The 27,888-nt window shown below is 47.9% G+C and overlaps 1 protein-coding gene across 1 annotated transcript; it reads right to left on the bottom strand.

The window, feature by feature from the left end:
* Positions 1 to 107: 107 nt before the first annotated feature.
* On the bottom strand, positions 108 to 27,670 carry YWHAG (tyrosine 3-monooxygenase/tryptophan 5-monooxygenase activation protein gamma). The gene is made up of 2 exons (XM_064523378.1): positions 27,402 to 27,670; positions 108 to 3,529 (listed from the first exon to the last, which is right to left on the bottom strand). Exons 1-2 carry the CDS (start codon positions 27,486 to 27,488, stop codon positions 2,873 to 2,875), a joined length of 744 nt encoding a protein of 247 aa, XP_064379448.1. The 5' UTR covers positions 27,489 to 27,670; the 3' UTR covers positions 108 to 2,872.
* Between the last annotated feature and the right edge of the window lie 218 nt (positions 27,671 to 27,888).

Genomic DNA, 27,888 nt, shown 5'->3' on the forward strand with positions numbered 1-27,888 from the left:
GGCGCTTCCCCATCTGGGGCACGCAGCCGCCCCTCGGACCGGGCCTGCCCTCCCGGCAGAGCCGCGAATAAACTCGACACATGCAATACAAGTAAGCAGCACTGACATCAGATCTGTAAGTTTATTTGCTCAATGTACGACGGCTACATAATGACTCACATTCATGATATTCCATCACTGAGGAAAACTGCTAAGAATGGTCCGTGTGTGAAATAATTCCTTACAGAAACACGGAGTTGGAAAAATAATCACTGATTAGACCTTAAAAATAGTTCACTGCATAACATGACAAAAAGCACAAACAAAGGCTCATTCAAAGAACACAGTCATTGTTCTCCTACACTGTAATAGTTATAATTTCACCATGACGAACACCAGACATTAAGATTAAGCTAACACTGGTGTTTTCTTTTGCTTTTTTCCTTTTTAAAAACAAAATCATATATAATTGCATGTCACTATAGCAACATCCATAACAGATCAGTTTGTTACGATCACTATTTGGTAGAGCAAACTTTACCCCCAAAAGAAAAATAAATTAAAAAACTTTAAAAAATTTTTGAAGACTATTTTGTCATAGGAATACATAACATCTACAGTATAAGTTAATAAATTTCAAGCTACTGTATAGAAATACGACACTAGCATGCACAATATTGTATCAATAGAGTAATGGAGCAGTAATCATTTCACTGGAGAGACAGTATCATAGGCAAGTGCATTTCTTAAAAAACGAAAGAAACCATTCAAGCTGCTTAAAAATCAAGTCCCCCACCCCACTCCACTTTTAGCCCTCTTGTGCGATCTTTCCTGCATAATTTCTCTAAAGCAGCCAGAGCAAAAGCTGAAAATAAAAACAGGTTTTGTAATTCCAGTAAATCACTTCCAAATTATACAGCTGGGACAACACTGCTCACTGGACATGAAGGTAAATCAAATAAAGTTAAGAAGCCTAAATAAATCTTCCAGTCCATGGCGTTTACTGCAGGTTTCTGTCAGCTACCTGGGCCGCGAGGGGCTCACGGGCCGGGCGAGCGGCCGCCCGAGTCGCTCCTGCCTGCGACAGGGTGTTGCACGCAGTACCCGCGGCTCCCGCCCGCGCCGGCTGCCGCGAGCAAGGCTCTGCGCCTCTCCGCGTTTAGGGATCCAGGTCGTCAGCTTTGCTAGTATCGCCGGGGCAATCTCGTCATGAGCATCAGCTACACACTCATCTCTGCTTGCTCCCTTAGGAAGGGAGGGGGGTAAATAACTTCGTTTGACTGCTACGGAGGGGCCACAGCCGGAGCCGAGTCCAGCAGTGCCAGACTCCCCGTGCAAGCGAACAACAGAACGGACTGTACTGCGTGTGCAACACCGCGATGCTCTGTTTACAGACTGACTCTCAAAAGGGACAATGAAAGCCTGTTTTAAAAATGCATGAGTGCGATTTTCCCTACTGCGTAGCTTTAGTTAAAAAGCTACGTGGTACAGCACTCCGCAAGCCAAAGAGAACAGCAGTGAACTTCCAACAGTTATGTAAAAAAATTTACTCAAAATGGGGTAAATATTACCTGCTAAGCAATTCAGGTGCCCCGTCTCCCACCCCCAGCCGAATAGGACAGACTTGGAAAAGAGAACTAAGTTCCTGGGCTCCCGATGTTTGATAGAAATGTCTATGATTGTAGCTCTTCCCTTGTGGATTTCTCTACCAAATTAGTTTCTCAGCTCCTGAAGTTCACTCATTACACCACAAGCTTCCTCAGGAGAAAGAAAACACACCCAGCTTCCCTGATGACAAACAAGGGAGCCTGGGTGCCGGAGATCTGCTGACAAACCTCATGGTACAGTGGGAGAAAGTCAGGCAGAGTGAAATGGCAGTGCAATCCCTGAGGAAGCAGCTGTGGCACCTTAAATCAGGATGGTCTTTGAAATACCAAACACAGTACATGACATACAGACCTGAATTCTCTTTATTTAGTGGCATTTTAGTTAAACACTTCCCCCTTTTCTAATTAAGTTCTTAAACCTTTTGCTGTGGACTAAAATAGTTTAAACAGCCGCTAGCCAAGCACCTGTTAAGCTGTTGACCAAAAAACTAGAGCAGCTTTGATGTTCCTCGGGCGGGCAGTCTTCTTGCCTTGGGCGACACAGAACAGCTAAGCCAGTCCACAGGCGAGGACTGATTAGGAAGGCAAGCCAAAAGAACTAGCAAAAGAAAACAGACAGTCAAAGGCTTGATGTCATATGGCTGTAATGTAGAAATACTGTAAACTGCGTTTTAGTGTTAATACTGTAAGCTACCCTAATAAATATCTTAACAAAAAGGTTAAGTGGCCTAAATCCTGGGGCTTTACGAGCCCCAAATTCTTTTATTTATTTATTTTTTTAAATATTCCTTTTCAATTTGGGGATTTTAAGCCATGCCCTGACAGGCAGAGCGCTCCGGAGAGACGCCCTGCTACGTGGTAACAAACACACGGCACTTGAACTGAAGAAACAAACGCACATAAGCCTTACTGGAACCACAGAACTTCCTTTTTGTGTTGCTATTCTCAAAAACGAGGGCCATTCCATTCAAGTTATTTCATCTTAAAACCCTTTTATTTCTAGCAATAAACTTAAATTAAAGACAGCTCCACTTGTATTAATAATCTACAGAACAGTCCATATGCCAGTGAGGCTGCTATTCCATACCAGCACAGCCAGCCTGACTTCCACTAGTGGTGTTTTGGCAAAAATGTCAAAGAGGCAATCAAAGACAGGTTGTGGGGGGCCTCCCTGGGAAGGTGTCCCCTCCCTTTCCCTCCCCCACCCCTGACCCCCCCACTCGTGGGAAAAAAATAAAGACTGCAGTAGTTAGCATCAGCGTGCGGCTGCCAGTCCATCTGGGGGTCTAATTGTTGCCTTCTCCACCGTCGTCGTCTTGCTGATCGCTTGTCCAGAGCGTTAGGTTGTCGCGAAGGAGCTGCATGATCAGCGTTGAGTCCTTGTAGGAGTCCTCGTTGAGGGTGTCCAGCTCGGCAATCGCATCGTCGAACGCCGTCTTGGCCAGGTGGCAGGCCTGCTCCGGAGCGTTCTGGATCTCGTAGTAGAAAACTGAGTAGTTAAGTGCCAGGCCGAGCCTGATGGGATGGGTCGGCTGCATGTGCTCCTTGCTGATCTCATGAGCTTCGCTATAGGCTTTCTCTGAAGACTCCACCACGGTCGCCCTCTTCTCACCAGTGGCCACTTCAGCCAGGTAGCGGTAATAGTCCCCTTTCATCTTCAGGTAGAAGACTTTGCTCTCGTACTGCGTCTCACTGCAGTTCTTGATCAGGTAGTTGTCTAGCAGGCTCAGCACATCCTGGCATACAGCTTCCAACTCCTTCTCTATTTTCTCACGGTAGGCCCGTACCATTTCTATCTTCTTCTCGTTACCATCAGCAGATGTCTTCTGCTCAATGCTGCTAATTACTCGCCAAGAAGAGCGCCGTGCCCCTACTACATTTTTATAAGCTACGGACAACAGATTCCTCTCTTCATTGGACAGAGGCTCGTTCAGTTCCGTCACCTGTATCGAGAGAGGAAGAAAGAAGAGAAAGACTTGGGTTAAGCTGCAGTCACTTGCCGTTCCTGTCATTACTTAGCATTCAGGTGCTCCCACATGTCTCTAGAGAGGCACAGAAGAACACAGCTGGCTCGTGAAATCCCAATTTCTCATCAGACATTCAATCTCATCCTAGAGGGAGCCAGCTGGGAAACCATGCTGCAGTCCAGTCCCCCTGCAAAAGGGGTAGGTTCAGTTTTATTCAAGGTATTCTCCAGCTCTTAGAAGATGAGTATTTTCCAGACCAGAAAAATCCTTTAGGAACGAGATGCATTTCACCTGCAGAAACAGTGTCAGACTTCAAGAAGCAGAAGGGAGGGACAGTCAAAGCAAGAGGGTGTAGATGTTCTACAGTTACAAGCTAGCTGAATGGATTAACAATACAGAAAATTCAGCTACAGGGTGTTCATCTTTTCTGTTTCCCATGAGCACAGTACATGCTTTTGAGATGCCTAAAGAATACGTTAGGTATTAAAATTATAGCTGCCTTAAGGCATCTATAGGGATAAGGAATTTAAAAGCTCACGTGGTAAGAGTACGTTCCTCCCACACAGGATTTTCTTCATTGAAGATAAGAGTGTTAATGCACAGTATCATTTCTACCTGCCTCACACAACATGGCAATTTAGTCATTATAGCACACAGCAACAGAATGATTAAGGAGACGACGGAGCATAGAGCCATTTCACAAGCAGGCTGCCAAATGCTGTCTTGGCCGATTCAATTACTGGGAAGCATCACGCTTGATACTGTGGTTTCATTCCAGTTCCCACAAATCCATCGCTGGCTGCAGCACCTCCGACAATGGCGAGGCAGCCAGCCAGCGGCTGCACCAGCTACCCTGCCTGACAGGCAGCAGGCAGCTCGGCGGAGGGCTCACGTCCCGCTGACTCCATGCTGCGCGCTGCAGCCACATCTCCACACCTTTGGAGCAGCTCTTTCCACAGCCTCCTGGGGTGGTACAACTGCGCAAGATGCTGCAGCAGCCAGCTTGCTCCATACAGTCACTCAATTCTGTTAGTTATACCTGCACCAACGGACTAAAGAGGGCTCCAACCATTCCTCAACAGATGTTACTTTGAGCCTGGGTGTCATTAATAGCCCACAGGGGAGCTGTTGTCCCCCTCCCCAAAGAGCGTACCCACGCTGCCCATACACGTGTCCTCCAGGCTGGTGCTTTCACTGGGTACTCCACACCTGAGACAGGCTAACAGAGCAGATTTGGCAGGATCCTGTAGTTGTCCACTATGCAGTCACTTTCCATGAGGATTAGATAACAGTTTGGACCAGAAAGCCTTCTGCAAATACTGAGTCATTTTCACAAGCATTTGCAAGGACGGGGTTTGCTTTGGGCCTTGACACCACATTCACGATGGTGTCCAGGAAGCCAAGGGCTCATGCTGGAAGGTTTAAGATGGTTTGGCCCAGAATCTCATTTGAGTGGTCTGGAATGATGCATGCTAGCTTGCATCATGTTGGGCTGTTTATTCCAGTAACATCTATTCATGCCATCACTTCTCCCTTGCAGCTGCTTGGACCCTATTGCTACAGCCTGGCCAATGCGTTGTCCCAAAAACAAGCTATAGTTAAGCATTAGTTTCAAGAAGCTTGCAGAGTACCCCAGTGCTCTGATCTGGACCCCCTCTACTTCTTTCTCAAGATACAGGCAGTAAAAAAGCTTCCTTCCACTGACCCTTTGCACTACTGCGGCAGACTGTGAGGTGCCCTCCTGCCTTAGCACACGAGACAGACTTGTGCTGCTCTCATGGGGCACTCTCAGCCCTGGCAGGGTAACCAGCAAAATAGACTATTTCCATACAGAAGAGGATCTTAGTATGCAAGCTGGGCACAGTTGTCTTCTGTACCAAGGGTAAAAGACAGCTGAGGGACCAGAGAAAGGGGTGTTCTGTTAAAAAGGGTGGAGTCCTCCGTGACTGTCAGCAGTCACCAACGACACAGGACAAGGTGCAGGGCACAGGGTGCCAAGACAGTCCCAGCTTTCACGCTCCAAGGTAAATAGGGCGTGCAACACCCAGGCCATCTGACAGCTCTCGATGCCAAGAGACTAATCCACATCCCACCCCGCCCCAGGCCAGCAGCGGCTGTTTAGCCGCACAGCCCTTGGTTTCGTGTGATATGCTACTTCCTGCAGAGGGACATGTGGCAGCAGCTTAGCCTTGCACACAGGCGGTGACATGCTAAGCTACTCTCCAATTCAACCTGAAATAACAGGTGGCAAGAGCTGAAGGTTCTGCAGTAGTTCACAGCAACCTTGAGCACCAGAGAAATCCCTAGGACAGGCCTCCTTGCCTTCGACTTCAGGGATGCAAACCTCCTTCCCTTCCCTCAATGCTGGGCAGAAATTTCCATCCAACCTGCGAATCGTGTACTGCTCTCAGTACAGTACTGCAGCGAGCCATTTACATTCTGCTTTCAGACTGCCTTGTACCGTAAGCCTGGAGGACTCCAGCTGTCCATATCTACAGGACTTAGTAACTTTGAGATGATTCCATTCATTCTTCCCTTCAGTTGAATGACATCTGCACAAACAGATTAAAGATACTGTGGCTTGAAGCCATCTTTGAAAGATATTGGAGCACAGTAAGGTGTCCCCCTGCCCTAGAGGTTTATGGGTTGTCCATTGTTGGAGATATTCAAACCTTGGCTGCACGGGACCCTGCGCAACCTGACCTAGGTAGCCCTGCTTTGAGCAGAGGGGTTGGACTAGAGCCCTCCAGAAATCCTTTTCAACCTGGAGTACTCTCTTACCTCCTGGCTCAAATCCAAGAGTGTCTGGCAGAAGCCACATTGACGGTTACACTGCAACAGCAGCAAGGGAGTCTGATTCCAACAGTTTTCTGTCTTGACACTAATTATGAAGGTTCATAACCAAATTAGCATCTTGCTTTTAGCAAGATGCTCTTTTGCTATCACAGACCAGGCAGGTACACTTTAAAGCTATCCCACAATCAAGTCTGCAGATATTTATCATGGCAGAGAGCATACCTTAGAAGTACAATTACCTCCTCTCATCAGAAGAGTCTTGCAGGAGGACAAATTTATTAAAACTACAGGGAGTTTAGTAGGATTAGCTTACCATAAACATTTTAAATTGGAAGCTATTAAGGATTATGGAAGAAAGTTGCCTGTCAAAATCCTTTCAACAAACTCGCCGACAGATGGAACATACACCTGTGGAGAAGCAAAAATTCCTCCAGGGAGCTCACGGGGAACTTATCAAAGCACAAAGGATACCTAGTTCATCCCATAGCTCCTTTCTAGCAGGACCCAGGTTCTCAGTAAAACAGAGCATTGCAATGATACATGGAAGAGAAATGCAAAGGTGCATCATGGCTGGCGACAGGGTCAGTGTCCCTCAATACCAGCAGTGGGGAGGGAAGAGCCTACAATCCCACACTTATTTCAGTTTACAATTAAACCAAGAAAGAGAGAAAAGCCATCCAGCACCTGCATTCCCAGCAGGAAGCTAGGAGAAAACATAAGACGAGCAGGACACTGGAGAGTAAGTATGTTTAGCTGCCTTAATTAGACAATCACCGTAAGGCGAAAAACAAGTATCCCAGGATTAACCTGCCTTTGAGAACTGCCATTGCCACAGCCTCTTGGTCTGCTCAGAGCTTGCCTGCCACCTCCCCATGCTACAGCTAAGATGTTAGTACCTGCTCATCTGCCCCACTGCACTGCACACGGTCACCAGAAGGGAAGGTGTGCTGGTGGCAATCAGGTGAAGCAAGTCTGGTGTCTTAGCCTGAGCTGCCACAAAACATTTAGCACTCCGATGCGGGGTTCCATGACACGGCCATGCTGCTTTTGCCAGTAGCCCTGTATGAGTCGACATCTCCAGCAGAAGACCACCCCAGAAACCTCTGCAGCAATTCGTCAGGTGAATGAGGGTCCGCGCCTTCATTGTAATCCTGCTGGTCAACCAAATGCTGTTTTTTCCCCGCACAGCAGGATACCAAGACAAGAAGAGTCTCAATCATGTCAGAGGGCAAACAGCAAGCTCCAATATACTTAATTTATAGCACTGCATGAACCGAATGCCTCTGATGCGACATCGGTAAGGCAATATCCTGCATCAAGCCTGGATCGGATTGCAGAGGTCACATTCCAAGCCCTTTCAGAAAATTTTTGCTATTGTTTCCAGCATCAGCATTAATATTGCCAGAACTCTCACCTTCTTAACCCAGGTCCTGGAGGTGTCTAACCTTCCCCAAGAAGGACAACACCTTCACAGGATAGACCAACCCTGCAAGCGACAGGCCATCTGATGCCATTCCCAAACCAACTCTTAAAATAAAAGCCTGCTAAATCCCCACAGTCATAGCAACATCAATCAGGACTGCCCATTTAAAAGACAAGAGGAAAAGTGTCAGTGCTCTGTTGTGACAAGCCCCATCGGCAGGCCAAGGTGCAGCCATCACTTTGGGCAGACAGACTTCCAGGTCCATAACAGAACAGCAACGTGCAGAGCCAGAGCCATGGACACAAGTCAGCCAGAGGAATATGCCGCTCCGCCAGAATTAACCTTCCACTTAAGACTCATGGCCAGGTCTTAGCACAGGACTGTCATGCTCATTTTGTTCCCCATTTTTGCATGGCACAATAAGATCAACCTGTTTGCTGCAACACCTTCAGGCAGTTGAAGGAAACCCAACTCTCACTGAGTAAAGGTAGGTTCTCATCCAGGAAGGGCTTAGGAAAGGTAGAAGAGTAAACATCAGTGCCTACCCAAGCTTCCTATGCCATGGAGATACTGTTGTTAGTCTAACAGCAAACAGCACCATCACATGCAGTTAGAGACTTGGAATATCAAAGAAATCACAGTCTGACATTCAAAGGGCTTGGCAGGAACACGAAGCCATCAGCTTCTGACTGAAAGTCTACCCACTCTCCGGGAAGCTCAGTCATTTCAGAGTTCTGCTTCCCTGGCTGACAGGCCTCACTGAAAAGCAGAACTTGCACTGCAGATCTCAGTAACCTTCCAGCTTCGTTTCACCCTCGTGCCCCTGCAGATCAACAAGGTAGGGGAGGCAGGAGATACGTGCATTGGAAACGGAGTCAAGCCTTGAATGTTGCATAAGAAGCCAAGTGCGAAGAGCTGGTTCACACTCTCCTGCAGCTGGAAGCTTGATAAATGCAAATCTTTTAGCCATTCTGGAAAAAAGGCCCTTTTCACCTTCCCTTCTACTTCCTCCCACAAAACAAGCCCAGCCTGCAAGACCAGCCACAAGACTAGCTCTATATCTATGCAGAACAGCAGTAGATATCTGCTGTGGTGCCTCTAATTTCCATGCAAGTCTGCAGACACATGACTCACTTGCAAGAGCTTCACCCATGCTCGCTTGCAACATGTAATATGCATGTCAGTAGCCACCCTCTTTGCACACTGAAGAAGGCAGCACTGTGCTCAGCAACCAGAAGCCCTGTGCAAGGGGAGGTGTGGAGGGGGAAGACACCTTGTCAGGGAGTGCAGCTCTAGGCAGCGCTTGGACTGGCTCAGTTTATGCTGATGGGCTTGTGCTTGGAGGCATGTTCCATCACCAAGTTCAAGGACGCTGCCAAGTTCCAGTCTCACCAGTTTCCGCAGCCTTTGAGGGTGCAGCATCTGAACCACCAAGACTCAAGTGCCCTAAAGCAACAGCAGTAGTCCAACGGTTCCCATTAGACAAAAACTCCTGGAGGTTTAGGGTTTCTACTGCCTGAGAGTCCAGAGATTTGTACGCATTTAAAACCCTCTCATTTGTAAAAGAAAAAAAAAAAAGAAAAAAAAAAGAAAAAAGAAAAAACCCTCTTACTTCAGAGAGAGTAAAACCACAGAGAAGGTTCTCCCGATTTCTATATTACAGTGCTGAGTCAGAGCTCACAGTTATGTCCAAAACCTGGCAAGCTCCCAGCATGCTCAAATATCACTTTGCAGCCAGGGGAAGGTTCAGCCTCACACTGAAAACTCAGGGAGCAGGCAAAACTTCTGCCTACACCTAATGTCAAGGTCCATGCTCTCCAAAAGCCCAAGGGTTGGTCCTCCTCCATCTTCTTTCCAGAAACGGCCTAATTAACAGGTTTCTTTGGGATCTATGGGGAAGTTCGCTCTTAGCCACTGACAGGCTTGTTTGCTTATGAGGCTTATTCCAGGACTCTTTACCCTGCATTTCTTACCCTGCATCAGTGCAAGCCTGAAGTAACCATTTTTAAGTGAACGTTGACTCTCCAGCTACAGAGTAGCTGCAGTGGAGATCCATCAGGAGATTTAGTTCTACCCGTTTATTCCCTTACACAGGAATTTTCACTGAGCTTTTGTAACAAAGTGCCTCCGTCCACCCATTTATGGCTGTTGCCTAGCTTTGATGCCTTATCTGAAAGCACACAGCAGAGCAGCTAAACACACCCAGAGATTCTTCCCCTGGGAATACCATCAACATTTGACAGTTTAATCCAATTTATAAGCCTCAATATTTTTGCTCTTTTGATTACCCAGAAGAGATCTTGAAGTCCTGAAGATGCTATTTAGATAGCTAAAATAGAGCCAACCTTTTCTGAAGAGAAATACAACCATGAGAACTTTCAACTGTCCACAACACGTCCCTACCTGTCACAGAGCAGTCACCAATTACTGTGATGCTGTGATCCTGCATGAGGCTAATTTATGATCTGATATTACATACAATTAATGAGATCAGCATACATCCATCAGCTGTTCATTTGCTTCATAGGCCACTCAAACATTTTCAGTCTTAGTCCGGAAGAGCCTGCCACTTGTGAGTCCAGCCTTCTGCTGCTCGCCTGTTTCAGGCCAAGGAGTAGGAACATTTCCTAGGACAAGTTTTGAACATAGCCAGAGTTCATCATCCATCAGGAGAAGCAACAACCATTTCTCCCTCAGCACTTGAGTCTTCACGGTTCTATCTATGGTTTCTGTTCCACATAATTAAGTACGTTATCTTTCAACAGAAACCCTAGCACTTGCCTTGCTTTCCCTCATACGCAATCTGCTAGTCACACTGAGGTCTGGCCTTTTCTGTTTCATTTTTTTTAAAAGGCACACGTGCTTTTAGAACAATGCAGAGGTCCTGCTACTGAAAGTGTGTCTCAGTCTGAAGCCACCGACAACGTGAGCAACCAGCCAACACACGAGCAGCTGGTCCAGGTTCAAGCAGTTGACAAGTGTTCAGGATTACCTGAAGCCATGCCATCTCACCCTCATCCTCCATTTCTCAGCTGCATTTTTTTTGTCTCATGGTAGAGCTCTGCTACCCCTTTGCAAGCATCAGATCACATTCAGCAGCCAGCACCCTATGCAGAAAGGCAAGATATGAATGCTGTCACTTGGAAGTGACAGGTCTGAGAAGCCAATTTTAGATTTCCACATTGCACCCTGATTTTCCCACTCCCATCTCACTCTACGTGTAGTTTCTGAAGAAATGGCTTTTTTTAAAGCCTATTAAATTGTCACCATTACGTGGTGGCTTGATTATAGTCACGACTAAATGCCACACAACTTCAATCAGTCAGTCAAGAATGACCTCTCCTTCTATGCTCAAGAACAAACTGTCCTATGAAACTATCACAGCATTAGGAAAGATGCCTTTTGAAAGGGTTGTCCTACCTTGACACAAAGTAGGTGCATCAAACTAGATCTAAATTAGAAAACCCTTCTCAGACTTCATTGGCTCTGGTCTTTTTCACCTTTGTTTTCCTCTTTTCCCTAGTATTATATTTATGAAATGAAAGTGGTACCATAACTATTTCTCTCCTTGCCAACCTCCTCCCTCCACTGTCCTCTGCGCTCATGTTTTATCCAAGTGCAGCCAGGGTTACAGATCGGGCCCTTCTCTTGTCTCAGACACAGCCAGAAAAGCACAGGAAGACTGTGGCCAGAAGTTAGTTCCCCACTGCTGTCTCGTTTGACTGTTTCGGTATGAATAATATTATTCTAGTTCCTATTTTTAAGTTTATAGAGCCTGCTTTCATCACAAGACAATAGTCAGTAGCTGGAAAAAGCTGAAGGCACATGTAGTAATAGATGGTTCTGCCATTAATTTTCAAATTGCTGAGAGCAAATCAAGGACTAGTGTCTGGAAAGTAAGACTGTATTACTTGCAGCATAACTGGATCTTAGAGGCTATTTAGACACTCCAGACACTGATTAGGATTTCTGCATGCTCCTACAGCCAACAGCAAGCTTTCATCACATCCTGCACCCTTTATTATTTACGACAACTTTGAACCACCTGAGATGAAGTCTTCAAATTAAAAAAAGACATTAAAACCTAGAGCTCATTTATTTCATTGGCCTCTGTAGCTTATTAACTACTTAAGTCAATGTGAACTTCATCATACTACATACAAGTCTGATCAGTTTTTGGAGCCTGGAGATTTACTTCAGTTCAGTCTTGCTCTGATGGATTGAACTTAGAGAAAGAACAGTTTCAACTACACAGAATCATTCCTGCCTTAAGTCTCTATCACATTCTGCATGTGGATGGTCATAAGGGACCCGAGGAGAGAAAGCTAGTGACAAAAGCAGGCTCTGAGCTGTTCCTTTTCTGCACGTATCATTCCTTATCTGCAGAGCTACAGTCTCAGCATTTGGTCTAACCGTTCAAGTTCAAGTAACAGAAGACCTGGACCTCACAGATCTGCCCACCAGCTTCTTCTGTAGCTTTTGAGATAAAGCAAGCATAAGAGAGCACCATCTGCCTTTCAGAGGTAGTTTCCAGGTATGTTGTTAGACCTTGCAATCTGACATGGCTATTGACTTGAAGAGGGCAACCTAGACACCGCAGTAGCTGCAAGGGGTAACCCGAGCTCCCTAGCATGGTCACGTGCACACATTTCGAGTGCATCTGTGTAAAGCTGTAAACTATTTCTGAATTAGCATTCCACAGTCTGTAGCAGTGAGTTGCTTCTATAGCTAGTATCTGGTTTTTGTCATTAAGAAATTTAAGCCCGAGTTCTTCTCATGGTCTGGATTCCTTATTAATATCCTGATTCTTCTTAGCCTTATCAAAAAGGCAGCCTATTAAACAAGATGAAAACTGGTTCATAGGACAAATTGTTTCACTATCTTGCTGCCACTAGCTGCCTTGCACCCATAAAAAAAACTCTTGGGAAAAATAAGCAATCTCTGTCGGTCTAGTGCCTTCCTGCCACCAGATGGAGAAAGCAGCAAATCGAGCTACATCAGTCCTAGCATTTAAAAAGGTCTGTCACTCAGGGCTCATCACGCTGTCTCCAGCAGATGGGATACCAGCACCTTTGCCTGCTAACTACAAAGGAACAGAAGGGACATCAAGTTATTCTTTCCCCAAGATACAGCAGGCTGGCAAGCAACATCTGCCCACTTTTGCATTTCTGCAAGCACCTTAACAGCAGGCCAAGATCACCACCCTACTCCGTCACTCAACAGCTTGGGGAACTCTTCCGCCTTAAGATTATTCAGTCTGTTTCCTGCTAATGAGCCTTTGCTACAAGCTTTCTGCAGAGCGTGTGGAGCATACCACAGCGTTCTGCTGCCACGGGCACAGATAGGTCCTGGTGCAGGATCGAAGTTTTTAGAGCTCAGAATAGATCCTTTTCAAATGAGAATCCCAATTAAGTGGCTTCTAGAGGCTTTTCTGAGCTGCATGAAGAAACTTCAAGGTGTCAGTTTAAAAACTCCTTGATGATGACTGCTGCTCTTTCCTCCACAGCATTTCAACACAGGTTTAGAGACTTCATTTATTTTCCATTCAAGCATTATTCTTCAGAAATTTCATCCACTTACAGGCTTTAAACTGAAGAAGCCAGGCACAGGACCACCACTGGCCATTTATAGAGTCCTAAGACTTGATCAGCACAGGGGAAGACTCACTATTTTTCCAATTTGAGGTAAAACAATAAAAACTAAGACTGACTTCTGCTACTCCAGTCATGTAAACAAGGACAACCCAAATAAATAAACCAAGCTTCATGGGGAAGGGCTTTTAGTGCTGCTGGGAGTATTAGCTGCTTAAAGATTTACCTCACAGCTTCCAAGAGTACTAATCTGGCACAGATATCAGTGTTTCCCTACTCATCTCCAACCCCACTGCTAAGCAAGTAAGTATCCTACTACCAGGTCATTAAATCCTTCCTGGAGCTTCAAGGAACCAGGCCAATGTGAGAAGTTTGTCCTTAATCAGGGGCTCAAAAAAATGACCCTGTGACACTGTACCCGTGAACACTATTCACATCTACCAAGTAGAGAGAGGATAGCAGATGTGCCCCAGGCAGGATGCCCCAGGGAAGGCTGAGAGCAACTTCTGGCTGCTGGAAGTTATGGTCTCCACACCTCTTGGCCTGCTCCCCTGGGCTGGCAACGCCTGCCCCAGCACTGTCGGGCTGCATGCATCCGGATGCTCCGCTCGAGCCTGCTCCCAGGTTGGCCAGAGCAGTGCAAAAGAGGCAATTCTTGTCTTCTCACATCATCTGTTCCTGCTAGGAAAAGCCATCGTACTGCTGCAGTCAGCAAGTGACTGCTACAGCAGAACAAAGTGGGAGAAGTTGCCACCACGCAAACAGCTCCCTGCAGCTACTGATTAAGCTTTTAACTGTTTCATTCCATTACTTCAAACGCTTTGGGAAAGTTTGTTCACTGCATCAAGGCAAGGCTCTGGAAGTGTAAAAAACAAGATTTTTTGCTCTGGGTCTCCTGGCCTGCAGAACCAGCAGTTCCTTTCAGAGTCTGAAATGTGTTATATTAGATGAAAAGACTTTCCAGAATGCCCAAGCAGCCAGGTGGACTCCAGCACGCCAGCTCCACAATAGGTTTAATTTCCACATCAGCGACCAAGGTGATTATCCCTCCAGATGTACTTTCTATCCTCCCACTGCTTCAGGAATTTCAGGCTTGACCTTGCACACCTCTAGTGAAGACAGTTTTCTTTAGTTTCTTAAATGAACTCGTAGAACAGAAATTTAAGTTTTTACACTAGCAACATTCTGGAGCACTGCAGCCAATTTTACATTGTTATCTCCATGAGAACAGTCAGTTTGCTATTCTAGATCTGAGTGCCAATTTAACTACCCTTGCCTGGTTCCAGCCATCTCTTCCCAGCTCTCATTTCGTTTTAGTCCAAGGGACTACACTACTACTGCAGATTTGATCTCAGTTCATCCCCAGTAACAGAGCACTTCAGGCACTGACATCTTGACACCACCACATGCAAGCAGCCAAACTCCCAACTTCAACATAATGAAAAATTTATCACATGTAACAAAGCCCAACAGCATGAAAAGGCAAAGCTCCAATGACTTCCTTAGCTTGGTGTAAATCAAAGGCTGTTAATCTTCCCCAAGTTCTCATTCACTGCTGAATACTAAGTATTAGTCTTTCACAAGCACAGATCTCTTACAGCAGTTTTCATGGGTATGTTAGCATACAGCACAGCAACTGCTTTTCCAACTACTATTAATAAACTTTCTGCTGCAGAGAACCACAACTGTCCAAACAACAACATGTCCATTAGCAACTGAGTTAACTCTGAAGCTGAGACTTCTCACTGGTATTTTTCTAGAGCCTTGCTGAAGACACTTTAAAGCCATATCAGAAGCATAGCGACATGCCAAGTATCTTTGATACATAAGCAAAGACATGTACCAAGCAAGCAAGTTAACTCATTGACTAAGATCAGAGGGAAGCTGCAAACAATTAAGGTGTTTTGTACTTTGAGTTCAAGCAGACTTAGCACGTTCAAGTGCAAGTCTCAAACACCCATAGACTGACTCAGTTCTAACCAACATCTCCTTTATACAGGAAAAACATTAAGTATTCTAATTCCTAATCTGTGGATCCTCTTAAGGGAATCTCATGCCATCAGTGACATGTTCTCTAGTTACTCTCCTATGGCTATTAACTAATACTCTGCCTTTGGTCACTACATCAGCTTTTGGACCGGTATCAGGTTTGTTTAATACCCAACTGGGCATGTGCTGGGTCATTCCCAAGATGTGACTAAGCCTGTTTAACACAGAACAAACTACCACCTCCTCTCCCTACTGACTTTTTTATCTTCCTTTATACTCTGCAGCTGCTTCATATCACCTGCTCAATAGATTTTTAGTTGTAGCCACACTGTCATTGCTACATTTTCGGCTATGTGATCTCACCATGTTTTCAGCCCCAGAGCACTCTTGTGCCTACTCGCAAAGGAGGTTGCAGCTTACCTAGGACAGAGCCAGCATACACTAACTGCATGTCTAAGTAGAATGTGTGTGCAGAACAAACATTTCATTATCTGCTTAATAAAACACCAAAAAAATTGAGATTCAGGGAAAGTTTGTACTAAAATGGGTTGACAGAGGCTTTAACCAAGTACATGAAAGCATTACTTTCAAGCGCCTGTCTTGTAGTATTTCCTGCATCCCTAGAGTTGCTGCCTCACATTTCTTTTCCCTTCTGTTTCCAGATTACACTGTGCAAGTGCTTCTAGACTCCACTGAGCAATCCTCAGTATGGCAGAAAATATGACTGAACGATATTGCAACCACAGCAAGATTCCTATGTAGATATCAAGTCCTGCCTCCATCAACCCCAACCAGTAAGAGAACAACAGCTTCCCAAGATCTAGCCTGCCAAAGGCAGCAGCATGCATTACACAGGGCTGGAGAGATGGAACAGCTTAAACTAGCTGTCACTGTGCACTCAGACAAGCTGGACAAAGCCAAGTTGCTGCTGAACTCCTCCCCAAGGCAGGCTTCCCACTCGAGCAATCCTGTGACAACACTGGCTCCGTGCTGGAATAGCAGCAATGCACAGCACCGTAGGGGAGAAGTCCACAGTCTCGACATCTGGATTCTGGACACAGGAGTCAGGCCTTTTACTTAAAGCAATGTAGAGACTAGAATGAAAGTCCTTTTGTCATCATTTTCCTTGGCTTTAAGATGGGAGGAGGGACTCTGTTCATTAGATTAAGCAGCTGGCGGGAGGGGGAACAAGAGAAAGTTGAATATAACTGCATTGGCTGTGACTATCCAAGACTACACAATACTGAGTTATGTAACCTCCGCAGCCAGCTGGTTGCAGGTTTATATCCTTCCCCTTTCCTATTTGTTCAAGGTCAAGTGCAGATTTATGAAGTCACCCACATGCCACTCAAGAGCTCAACTCTCTCCACTCTGAAGGAGGTAGAGAGGTGGCAGGAGGAGGAGGCAAGAACAGGTACCAGGAGGGGACAGTCCTGGACTTCAGTAATGGTCAATGCACAGCCAGAAGTCTACACAAGAGACCAGAGCCAAGGATTCTTGCAATCTCACTTACACAACTTGGATAGTCCTTTACCACCAATTTGTAAATGCATGGTGTTTTCAAACAGTGCAGCACAAACTGTGAGCTGGTTTTGGATTATAAGAAAATCATTTTGTCTCCACAAGGGAATAAGAGTTCCCACATCCAAAAAGATGGAAAGCTTTCCAGAGGCAGGAGGACAAACAAAGCCTGGCAAACAATAATAATGGCAGAACATTTTATCTGACTACTGTCAGCATGAAACTGGCCTGTGACTATTTATCTGAACACCATCTTGAAGCCAAGATGAAGGCTTCAAAGGCTGAAAGACAAGAACATTGTATATTCAGCAGTACGGCAACAAATTCACAGCTACTTCCATTTCCTTTTAGCAGGTACTAAATGGGTTTCCAAGCTATCGCTTTGCAGCAAAATGACTACCACTTGCAGAAACTGATCAAGTAAATATTTGCTACTGTTTTAATGGAATTTTTGCTTTCCGGACATAAGGTTTTAATTTGTCCACAGTCACATGAACCTAATAGGAGGGAGGGAGGGAGGGAGATTTCAGCCAAGGACAAGTTACATTACTTATCTTTCCAATAAACAACAGAAGCTGGTTAAGAGCTGCAGTCTTCCAGAAGGGAATAAAGAAGGCGTAGATAGCAAGGCAAAGAAGGTCTAAGCTGGCTCCAGACCAGTTAGCACAAAAATATTCAGAATAGCACTAGCTTCAGAAGAAAGGGGGAAAAAAAACAGCAACAAAAAAACTTATCTTTGAGTTGGAGAGCACTGAAGCGTAGAAGAATGCCTGGAAGCATCAAGGGTGCATTAGCTTTTCAGAGATGACTAGAGCCCTAAATCACAGCTCTGCTACAATGAAGTGGAAGATGATGTCTGTATCCAATCAAGACTCAGAAGTGCTTGGGATGCCAGGCAAATCCTGTTTTACCATTATTTGTACTGCAGTTATTCCACTAAGTGTTAATGTTTCACTATCAGTCACAGGTCAGGATGTGGAAGTGGGCAGAAAAGCAGAAAGTACCTTCAGATCTGCAGGGTCCTAAATGTCCCAGATACTAACCCCACCATGGAAAGGCTCTCTTCAGTCCAACTGTAGGCATTTTTCAAACAATACTTCCTCTGTACCTGCCACTGAACAATCTGGTGTCTGATTAACATATACCAAGTAGCTAGCTCTGAATTACTCTGACACTTCTTTCTTCTCCTCCTCACCAGACTGGTACTGAGCTCCCACCACACTACACACCTCTGCCAAGGGAGAGGAGCAGCACCAACAAGTCAAGCAGTGCTCAACTTCCAAAGACACATCTGAAGCTCAGACAAAGGCACCTCCCAAAAAGTAGCTGGTTAATCAAGTACTGGCAATAGGAAAAATGAAAGCTTCTTTTTCCTCTAAATACGTATCCTTTCCCACAACTTTCTATGCATTCATATGCACATAGTTTACTTAGCATGAAGTTGCTTAAAATGGAAGGCTGAAGAGTATAGTTGCAGAGTTTGTGTTATAGCTTGCTAGGTGGGCTATAGCCAGATCTGTCACTGTTCATGGAGGTTTCTCCAGATATGAAGTCAAGGCTACCACAATCTTCTCTCAGCCATAATAGTCAACACAGCCCCTACTCTACAAACTGAGTCCAAAGACATCTTTCTTCCTTTATCCTCAAGAGTCACAGCAAGCAGGGGATCAATTCCTAAACCTAAACTGAAACTGCAAGTGTGTATTACCCAACCAGAGAGGTAAATGCGACGAGCACACCTCACCTTTTGTGACATTTCTTGATGTGAAAATCTGAATACTTACTGCTTCATCCTACCCAAATCCATGCAATTCTACAAAGCCAGATAGGCTAACTGGCCCCCCCATTCTCTCAGAGCATTTACTGGATCTGAGGGAGCACCAATTCTTCAGAGATTTAAGACAGAAGGCTGTATTTCACAGAAACACAGGTTGGAAGGCACCTCTGGAGATCATCTAGTCCAACCCCCCTGCTCAAGCAGAGTCACCTTGAGCACTTTGCCCAAGACCATGTTCAGATGGCTTTTGAGTATCTCCAAGGATGGAGACTCCACAACCTGTTCCAGTGCTCAGTCACCCTCACAGTAAACAAGTTCTTCCATATGTTCAGACAGAGCTTCCTGTGTTTCAGTTTGTGTCCGTTGCCTCTTGTCCTATTGCTGGGCACCACTGAAGAGAGTCTGGCCCCATCCTCTTCACACCCTCCCTTCGGATACTTATACACATTGATGAGATTCCCCCCTCAGTCTTCTCTTCTTGAGGCTGAACAGTGCCAGCTCTCTCAGCCTTTCCTCATATGAGAGATACCCCAGTCCCTTAATCACCTTAGTAGCCCTTCACTGGACTCGCTCCAGTAGCTCCATGTCTCTCTTGTATTGGGGAGCCCCGCTCTGGACACAGCACTCCAGATGCAGCCTCACCTGGGCTGAGTAGAGGGGGAAGGTTACCTCCCTCAGCCTGCTGGCAATGCTCTTCCAAATGCAACCCAGGATACCATTGGCCTTCTTGGCCACCAGGGCACGTTGCTGGCTCACGGTCACCTTGTTGTCCACCCAGACTCCCAGGTCCTTCTCTGCAGAGCTGCTTTCCAGGAGGTCAGCCCCCAGCCTGCACTGGTGCAGGGGGTTATTTCCAAGGCTAAGTTATTGCTAACTGATACAACCATACCAGAAGCTCCTTGATCAGAAGAGACATGCTGACAAAGCTCCCACCATGTGCATTTCATACTGGCAGAGTCCTTTCACCAGCACTGCTTAAACCCACATCCTGAATGGCATGAACCATCCCAGCACAGCTTTACAGAGATATCCTCAGCCTCTTTGAGCAGAGCAGCTCACTAGTACAGCTAGTTCTCAGCTTAGATCCCAGCCTATGAACACTGACATCTTTCTCTGTCTCAGAGCTAACTGTACTTCTTTGAAGTATGTGACGCCCCGGTATGGAGTGGTCCAGTGAAATATTAGGCTGTAAAAATCCTTGTGCCTGTGGTTAAGAGGCTTGGTGTCACCCACCTGCCTGGGAACAAAACACTGGTCAAGCCAGATATTCTCTACAGGCTGCAGGAAGCCATCAGGTCACTTACCCCATCTGCCCAGTTCAAAGCTCTGTGAGGCTGAGTCACCTTATTCCTACCCAGAAAGTCATGCTGACCATGCTCCTGACCAATTCTAACACTGTGCCTGACAGCAGCTAGACCAACCCAGACATGGCAGCGAAAACAGCTTTAAGGAAGGTAAGCCAGTAAGAGTCAGTGACAAAGAGATGGTGCAGAGAGGAAGAAAAAAAGAAAAAAAAGATGAGGGATCCTCAAATTAAGGAAAAGTTTCCTGCTACCAGTAATAGAGAGCAAGGAAGAAGCAGTTTCCCCAGCTGATCACAATCCAAATCCCAAAGAACATCCATGAGTAGTCCTAGGCATCGCCTTACCAGAGGAAGCAGAGCAGGCAATAGGATACACTATTATCTGTATAGCCCTTACTTCTCTTGCAAGCATCATCCAGTAGGTTAATGAGAACTGGTAACATGATGCCAAATAACATTGCCAGGTTCAGAGGAGACAAGCCAAGAATGCAGTGTATATGTTCCAGTGGTCCATAATAAGAGTTTTTGATTCAGAAAACATTTTTGGAGTTGAAGTTCTGTTTCTGTGGTTGCCCTTAAATTGCTGTTCCTGTAATTTTTAGTAAGTCTGAGTTCACATCAGCGTGCCCTAAGAATCTATTCCAGACAGTGACTTTGAGATAAGCTGGTGAACAAGGCTTGGGGAGACAGGGCTGTCCATGCACATTATTTACTGCATGGTGTAACAATAAGATGAGTCTCCCATGAGCCAGCCATCTTTAACCATGAGCACAACCAGCTCAAGCAAACCCAACCCTCCTCCCCCCGCCAGAAAAGAAAAGAAAAAAAAATAGAAAAAACAAGCAAACATAAAAACAACAAGAAAATCCTACCACTCCCACTTTCCTCCACTTTCAGAGCCAGCCACCATCTAAAACTTCTATTGGCTAAGGGCAAAATGTCTAAGGGCTCCTGAAGAGCATTACCCAAGAGTTTTATTGTTTCCATGTACCCCAGTTACCAGGAGCCTTAGAGGAGGATTCAAGAGCTATATTCTCCACTACAACCTCAAGCTCATTTTCATTTAGTTTAAGAGGAGCTATTTCTGGTCAAATGCATATTTAGGTGCTACACTTGACCAACTGAGGGAAACCCATCATGGTCTTACAAGCCAGTGGCTTTTCCTAAAGCCTGTACATAAAGGCTTATTAAGAGCTTAAAGGGAAAAGTCTAAAAGCTTGAGCTGCTGAAGACTAGCCAGTTAATACAGCAAATGCATGTAACACCCGACTGTATTTATGTACAGGACATCTTGGTACCTGTCCACAGCTTGAGTGCAGATGTGCAACTCAGCCTACTGCTGGAATGTCCTGAAGTTGATTTTAGCAGAGGCAACACCAAGACAATCCATGCTGTGAACCGTTATGAGGTCAGAAGTGCAGCAGAGCAGCAGTTTATGACAACAGCCATCCTGTCCTGGCCCCACAGACCTCTGCAAAGGAAGCCCTGTTCACTGCTCATGAATCATGCTCTCACCCAGCTCACAGACCCACGTTCTCACCACACACACATAACAAAACAGCAACTGTGTGATGCAAGAAGCAACTCAGATGAGCAGTGGCACTACCCACAGTTCTTCAGATACTTTGTGCAGCTCAAGCCAAGGCCGATACATCAGCTCTTCATTTGCAAGGTTACAGTGAAGCTGTTTCCATATAAGCCCGTGTTCAGCTCAGAGCCCAGAACAGGGTGCCCTGCCCCTTCATCAGTTACCCTTCCACCCGCACAGGGCTTTGAATGCCCTTGTCTCCTGGTGCTGCAAGCATCTCAAGTCAGGAACAGCAAGGTTACAACTAGGACACGCCTTCCTCAGCACAACATACTAGACCTCAGTTCTGCAGCACAACCTGGGAATTTCCCAGAAACAGCTAGAAAGGCACGTTTGACGTTTCAAGGAGAGTTATGCCTCAGCTCAGGTTGCTGACAGCATTCAAGCAGGCCCAAGGGAGCCTCCTGGAAGTCTCTGGGCCCATTTTTCTGCCTGCACTGAAAGGGTCTCTGCCACTGCCCAAAGCTCAGGGCCCAAGTCACAGAAAGCCACTGCAGCTTTGGCCATCAGAGACATCTGAGTGCAGAGAGAAAGCGAGCACCCGCCCGGGAAGCTTTCCTGGGCTCAGAGCCCCAAGCAAGCTTTCTAGCTGCCATATGAGGGTGGTGGGAGCCATGCAGTAGCCCTCACCCATCAGGAGGTCACCATGGGCCCAGAGCCAAGCAGGCCTTGGCACACCCCCCCCTCACTCTGGCCTGAGCATGCCTTTGCTGCAGAAGGGCTGGAGAGGACTGCTCATCCGCATGCAAGGGTGGGTCTGGTGGCATAACTGGCAGTTGCCCAGCGCTGTGCTGCAGTGCTCCAGGAGACACCACAAGGCTGAAGGGCATTCGATGCGCTTGCACAAGGGGCAGAAGCAAGAACAGCAACACACACGTTAGATGCCAACAAATCTTCTCCACCTTGGTACTGGAAATTGTTCCTCCAAGGCCTTCCCTAGCTCCCCTGGGAAGTGCTACTACAACAGCTTACAATCCTTGCTCTACAACCTTGGCTTTTTTACCATCACAGATGGCCTGCACAGCACTCCTCCAAGGGATGCCCTTCCCTCTCACCTTTTTGTCTCTATTCTACGCTGAGAAGCAGAAAGCAGCTAATCAACTCTACTCCCTTCCCCTGTCACTCTTCAGACATCTGGGTTATTTGTATTTGCATTGCTTCTACCCTTTCCAGGGACAAGTCTGCTATCTGCGTTACAGTGGACACAGTACTTGACGGATGATACCTTGCCAGTCTGAGCAGGTTGGTGAGCTGATATGTCAGGAGCCTGCACAACCCATGCCATGGAAAGCCTGCAGTTCTTTATGCTTGGTCTCCTCCTCCACACAAAATGGTCATTCACTGCATCAAAAAAATATGTTGCATCTAAAGCTTGGGCAACAGCAGCCTGATTTTTGGCATCTCTAACATTTGCCCCTCCACGCCCACCACTGCAGTTGTTAATCCTCACACACAGGACTGACACTATCCTGTACTCTGAGGCTGGTTTCCCACAGTCAAGTAGCCAGGTGTTCCTCACAAAAGGGGCTTTAGGTGGGCCCAAGGAGTCTGCCATATGGTCCCATTCCTACAGAGTATGTGGGTGCAATTTAATATTCTTCCTAGGCAACTTATTCGCTGCAAATGTCATTCCAATACCTTTCTTGTTCATCTACACACCCCCACCCTGAAGGCCCCAAAAGCTAAGGGGATACAAGTTCTCTTACAGAGAAGGATGACTGCGCCCTGCTCCACAGCCCAAAGGAGACCTGCTGGACAGCGCCCGGGAAGCGCTTTAACAGGGATACAAAACTACGAGAGGCACCTTCAGAGATCCCGATTTCTGCACGCCATTACTATTGAGTGCAAACAGGCCCAAGCCAGAGCCTTTCAGGAGCAAGCTCCACCTGAGCAAGCAGCACCCGCTTTCTGCGGGAGAGGCAGAGCACCACCTGAGCCAGACCAGCAACGCATAATCCTTCGCTCAAGGGAGGAAACAGCCCCCCAGGCAGCACACAGCCCAGGAGCTTGGCACGACTCCACCTCCAAAAAGCTTCCATCATTGCTCCACAGCTAATGGATATTGATCTAGAGCCCTGGCGTGAACAGCTGGGTCAGAGAGAAAACTTTTTAGTGGAGCTGAAGCCAAAAAGGCAGCTCACTTCAGCCAGAGGCATTAAGGGCAGCACAGAACCTCTGCAGGTGGTGAGCTAGGAAGAAAAGCCCTGGCACTGCTTGGGCATCAGGCAGGTTGCGATGGCAAGCCCAATGCCTGCCCATATGTGCAGCAAACAGCTAGCAGGCACGGTGACCACTTGAGAGACCAGTGGGAGGGTTTGCAGGCCACAGCATAGCTCCTGTTCTCCGAGTGACTCGAGCACTTTATAGGGCTGGTTTTATCCCCGTGCAGACAGGGCTGAGGTGACAAGACACCCAACAACATGATCAAGGTCACACAGACACACACTGGTGGGGCCATAAGGACAGGCCCAGTCCCACCCGCAGAGCGATCAGCCCCATCATCCTTCACCAGCACAGTTTCACCTTTTGTCCTCCCCAGCAAACCCAGGGGACTGTACGCTGTGTTTTACTGAGACATCTCAGTAACCCTGTAAAATTCAATGACTGAAGTAATAAGCCCGCTTCTGCGGCAGCAATTACCCTGTTTGCGAGTACCAATTAAGGACACCACTGGCTAATGCAGCAAGGAAGAAACTAGTACTTATTACATGTATTATCACTTAGAAGAAACTACTTTGATTCAATGCATCACTGTAACAAGAAGCATTCAGTGAATCAGTAGACATTAAATTAGAAAAACCATAGTATACTCTTTCCATTTTAAGCCATTACAAGCAGACATTTAGCAAAAGGCTCCTAAGCATACAGAGGTGAGGCTTGCTGAGTGATGTGACTGGGTGCTGTGTCACAACCCATTAGGTTACCATTAAAATGTAAGAGACCAGACTGCAGAAGAATTAGGCTCTTTTGTGCATTAGCTACCACTCTAGACTTTTTTTTTTTTTTTTTTTTTTTGGGGGGGGGGGGGGGCAGGCGGGGAGAAAGAGCAACATTTCTCAACATGGTGTCCAGAAAAGAGAACGGAGCAGGCAAATAGCTAACCTCAGATGACATGAGGCGAAACCACGATGTCTGTACTTTCTGGAAAAAGGGATTTGGTCAGACGAGCTACAGGAACACTTCTGCATTACCTTAGCTAGATGCAGTCTGCATGCTCTCTGCTACCACCTGGGTGCATTGCAGCTTGTATCAGTGCATATGACATCACTAGCGTTGCTACGGAAATGAGTGCGAGGTCACAAGCCTCCTGCACAACTGGAATTGGGGGATGGGCAGGACAGAGGACAGTATCAGGAATAACTAAGTGTGACATGCCCATTACCGTGGGACTGAGCCAGAGTTTAAGCAGCATACTGCAGAAATTAAGAACAAAGCTCTGCCTTTTGTTTGCTGTAGGAAGAGGCATCAGCACTCCCACTGTGAATCATTTTCTTATGGCTAAACTACATGAAAACTGATAAGCAGCATTAGCCTGAGTTACTGTTTCACCAGGAGCAGTAAGGGCTAAAAGGGGGGGAAAAAAATGCGTGCGCGCATGTGTGTGTATATATATATATATATACACACATATATGTGTATATATATATAATCTCTAACAACTTTGGTTTAAATACAGATCCACCATAAGTAGGTTAGTGAAATTCACACAACAGAAATATTGCAAAAGACTATGTGTAAAGTCCTCAGGCATATCACTGTTGGCTTTGTAATAATGGCTATATTCTCCATATGAAATAAGCTGTGGCAACTGCACATATTGCAAGCTTTACTTTAAAATGAATAGATGCTGTTCTGTTATCAGAAAATAGTATAAAATCCATAGTGCAGCAGCGGAATAACCCAGTTGTTTTAATATGATATTATCTTGTTCTGATTATCCATATTTCATTCCTTGATAAGACGTCTCCTCCCTCCCCATATCAGGCTGTGACAGTTTTGTCCATTTGATAAATGCAAGGTTATTGACAAAATGGTGCAATATAGGCAAACGGAGCTGCATCCAAGACAGACTGCGACATTCCTAGATCAGCATTCACTTTTCATCAGCAAGGGAGGACACCCCAGCTTCTCTTAAAGGTTCAGACCTGACTAAGAAGACAAACATAAAGAACAGTTTTCCCCTTTAAAGCACCCCCTCCCTCCCTCCACCCAGTCTAGCCTCTCTGCAATATGACAAATGCAGAATCTTCTGGAATGACTTGATCCTGCCTCCCACGATTGCTTTGTTTGCAAGATCAGATCAGAGATATGTTTTTTTACTTCTTATATTGTCAAAATGTCAGTATTGAAGAGGAGCGTTCAGTGTCACAAATCAGATCAGCCTGCTATATGCAGAGTCTTTATTTTAAGAGCGTGAAATGAATACAACATGACTCAATTCATAAATCTCGGAACAAGTGCAGTAAAAATAAGAGCTCTGGCAGCTAAAGGCTCCGATCTTTGGGGTCACAAGCGCACAAGCCCTGCAGACCTGCCGCAGACAGTGCACGGGAAGGGATGCACGCGAGCGGCGGGGTGGCACTTGGGCAGTGGCTGCAGGGAGAGGTGGGCACGCGAATCCCTCCGCAGGGTTTCCTGCGGGCTCACCCCGAGGGGCGGAAAGCCCCTAGGCAGGTTTAGTGCGACCCCGGAGAGAGCGCAGCAGGGAGCCCCGCACCCCAAGGGCGGCTCCTCTGCCCTCCGAGCAGGGGCAAGGACAAGGGACAGGAGTACAGCGGAGGATGCACGTAGGGGGCCTTAGGGCAGGGGAGAAGACAAGGGACAGGGGCATGGCAGAAGATGCATGGGGCAGTGTGGGGGGCCTTAGGGCAGGGGAGGGGATGGCAGCATGGCAGAGGATGAAGGGGGCAGGGCAGGGGGGCCCTGGGGTGGGGGAGAAGACAACAGACAGGGGCACAGCAAAGGATGCAGGGGGACCATAGGGCGAAGGAGAGAACAAGGTATATAGGGCACAGCAAAAGGCGCATGGGAGCCATGGGGTGAAGGAGAAGATCAGGGATGGGGTAGCACAAAGGATGCAGGGGGCCTGTGGGGCAAAGGAGAGGAAAAGGGATGAGGCACAGCAAAAGACAGGCAGGGTCAGGGACCCTAGGGCAGAGGAGAGGACGAGAGATGGGGCAGGGCAGAGGATGCAGGGGGGGCCATAGGGTGAAGGAGAGGACCAGGTATGGCGCAGGGTCAGAGGATGCAGGGGGGGGGCCCATAGGGCAAAGTAAAGGCTCAGGGATGGGGCAGGGCAGAGGATGCAGGGGGGCCATAGGGCAAAGGGGAGGACAAGGGATGGGGCAGGGCAGAGGACACGGGGGGGTGCCATAGGGCAGAGGAGAGGACAAGGGATGGGGCAGGGCAGAGGATGCAGGGGGGAGGCCGTGGGGCAAAGCAGAAGCTTAGGGATGGGGCAGGGCAGAGGATGCGGGGAGGGGGGCACCGTGGGGCGAAGGAGAGGACGCGGGATGGGGCAGCACAGAGGCCAAGCAGGGCAGGGGCGAGGCCCCGGGCCCCGGCTCGGCAGAGGATGCCGCGGCAGGGCGGGGGGTGCCCGGGGCCGGGGCGGCGGCAGCGCGGCGAGGCCCGGAGCGGGGCGCCCCGCACCCGCCCTGCCTGCGGCGCGGCGCGACACCCCCAGCTCAGGCGCGGGAGGGGCGGGTAGGGGGGTCCCGCTGCCTCGCACTGCGGGAGCCCCGCGGCGGGCACGGGGGGGGGGCCGGGGGAGGCGGGCGGGCGGGCGCCGCGCACCCCCCGCCCTCCCGCAGCTCCCGGGCCGGGCGGCGAGGCCCGGCGGCGGCGGCGGGGGACTCACGTTCTTCATGGCGGCCGCCATGTCGTCGTAGCGCTCGGCTTGCTCGGCCAGCCGGGCCTTCTGCACCAGCTGCTCGCGGTCCACCATCTTCGCGGGGCCGGGGGAGGGCGCGGAGGCTGCGGGCGGCGGTTGGGCGGCGGCGGCGGTTGGGCGGCGGCGGCTCCTGGCGCTGCTGCTGCTGCGGCGGCGACGGCAGCGGCTGCACCCGGCTGCTGTGCGCGCGCCGCGGGCCACCACAACCCCCCTGCGGCCCCGCCCCGCCCCGCGCGCCGCGTCACCCGCGCGCCGCCCCGCCCCGCCCCCGCCAACCGCCGCCCGCCAACCGCCGCCGCCCAACCGCCCCCCCGCGGGCCGCCCGCGCGGGGCGCGCCGGGAGTCGTAGTCCGCCGCGCCGCCGCGCCAACGCCCCCCGCCCCGCCGCGAGACTCCATTTCCCGGCGCGCCGCGCGCCCGCCCTGCCTCGCCCCCCCACCCGGCAGGATGGGCC

The sequence above is a fragment of the Dromaius novaehollandiae genome, chromosome 19, assembly GCF_036370855.1.
Source record: "Dromaius novaehollandiae isolate bDroNov1 chromosome 19, bDroNov1.hap1, whole genome shotgun sequence".
Taxonomy (NCBI): Eukaryota; Metazoa; Chordata; class Aves; order Casuariiformes; family Dromaiidae; genus Dromaius; species Dromaius novaehollandiae.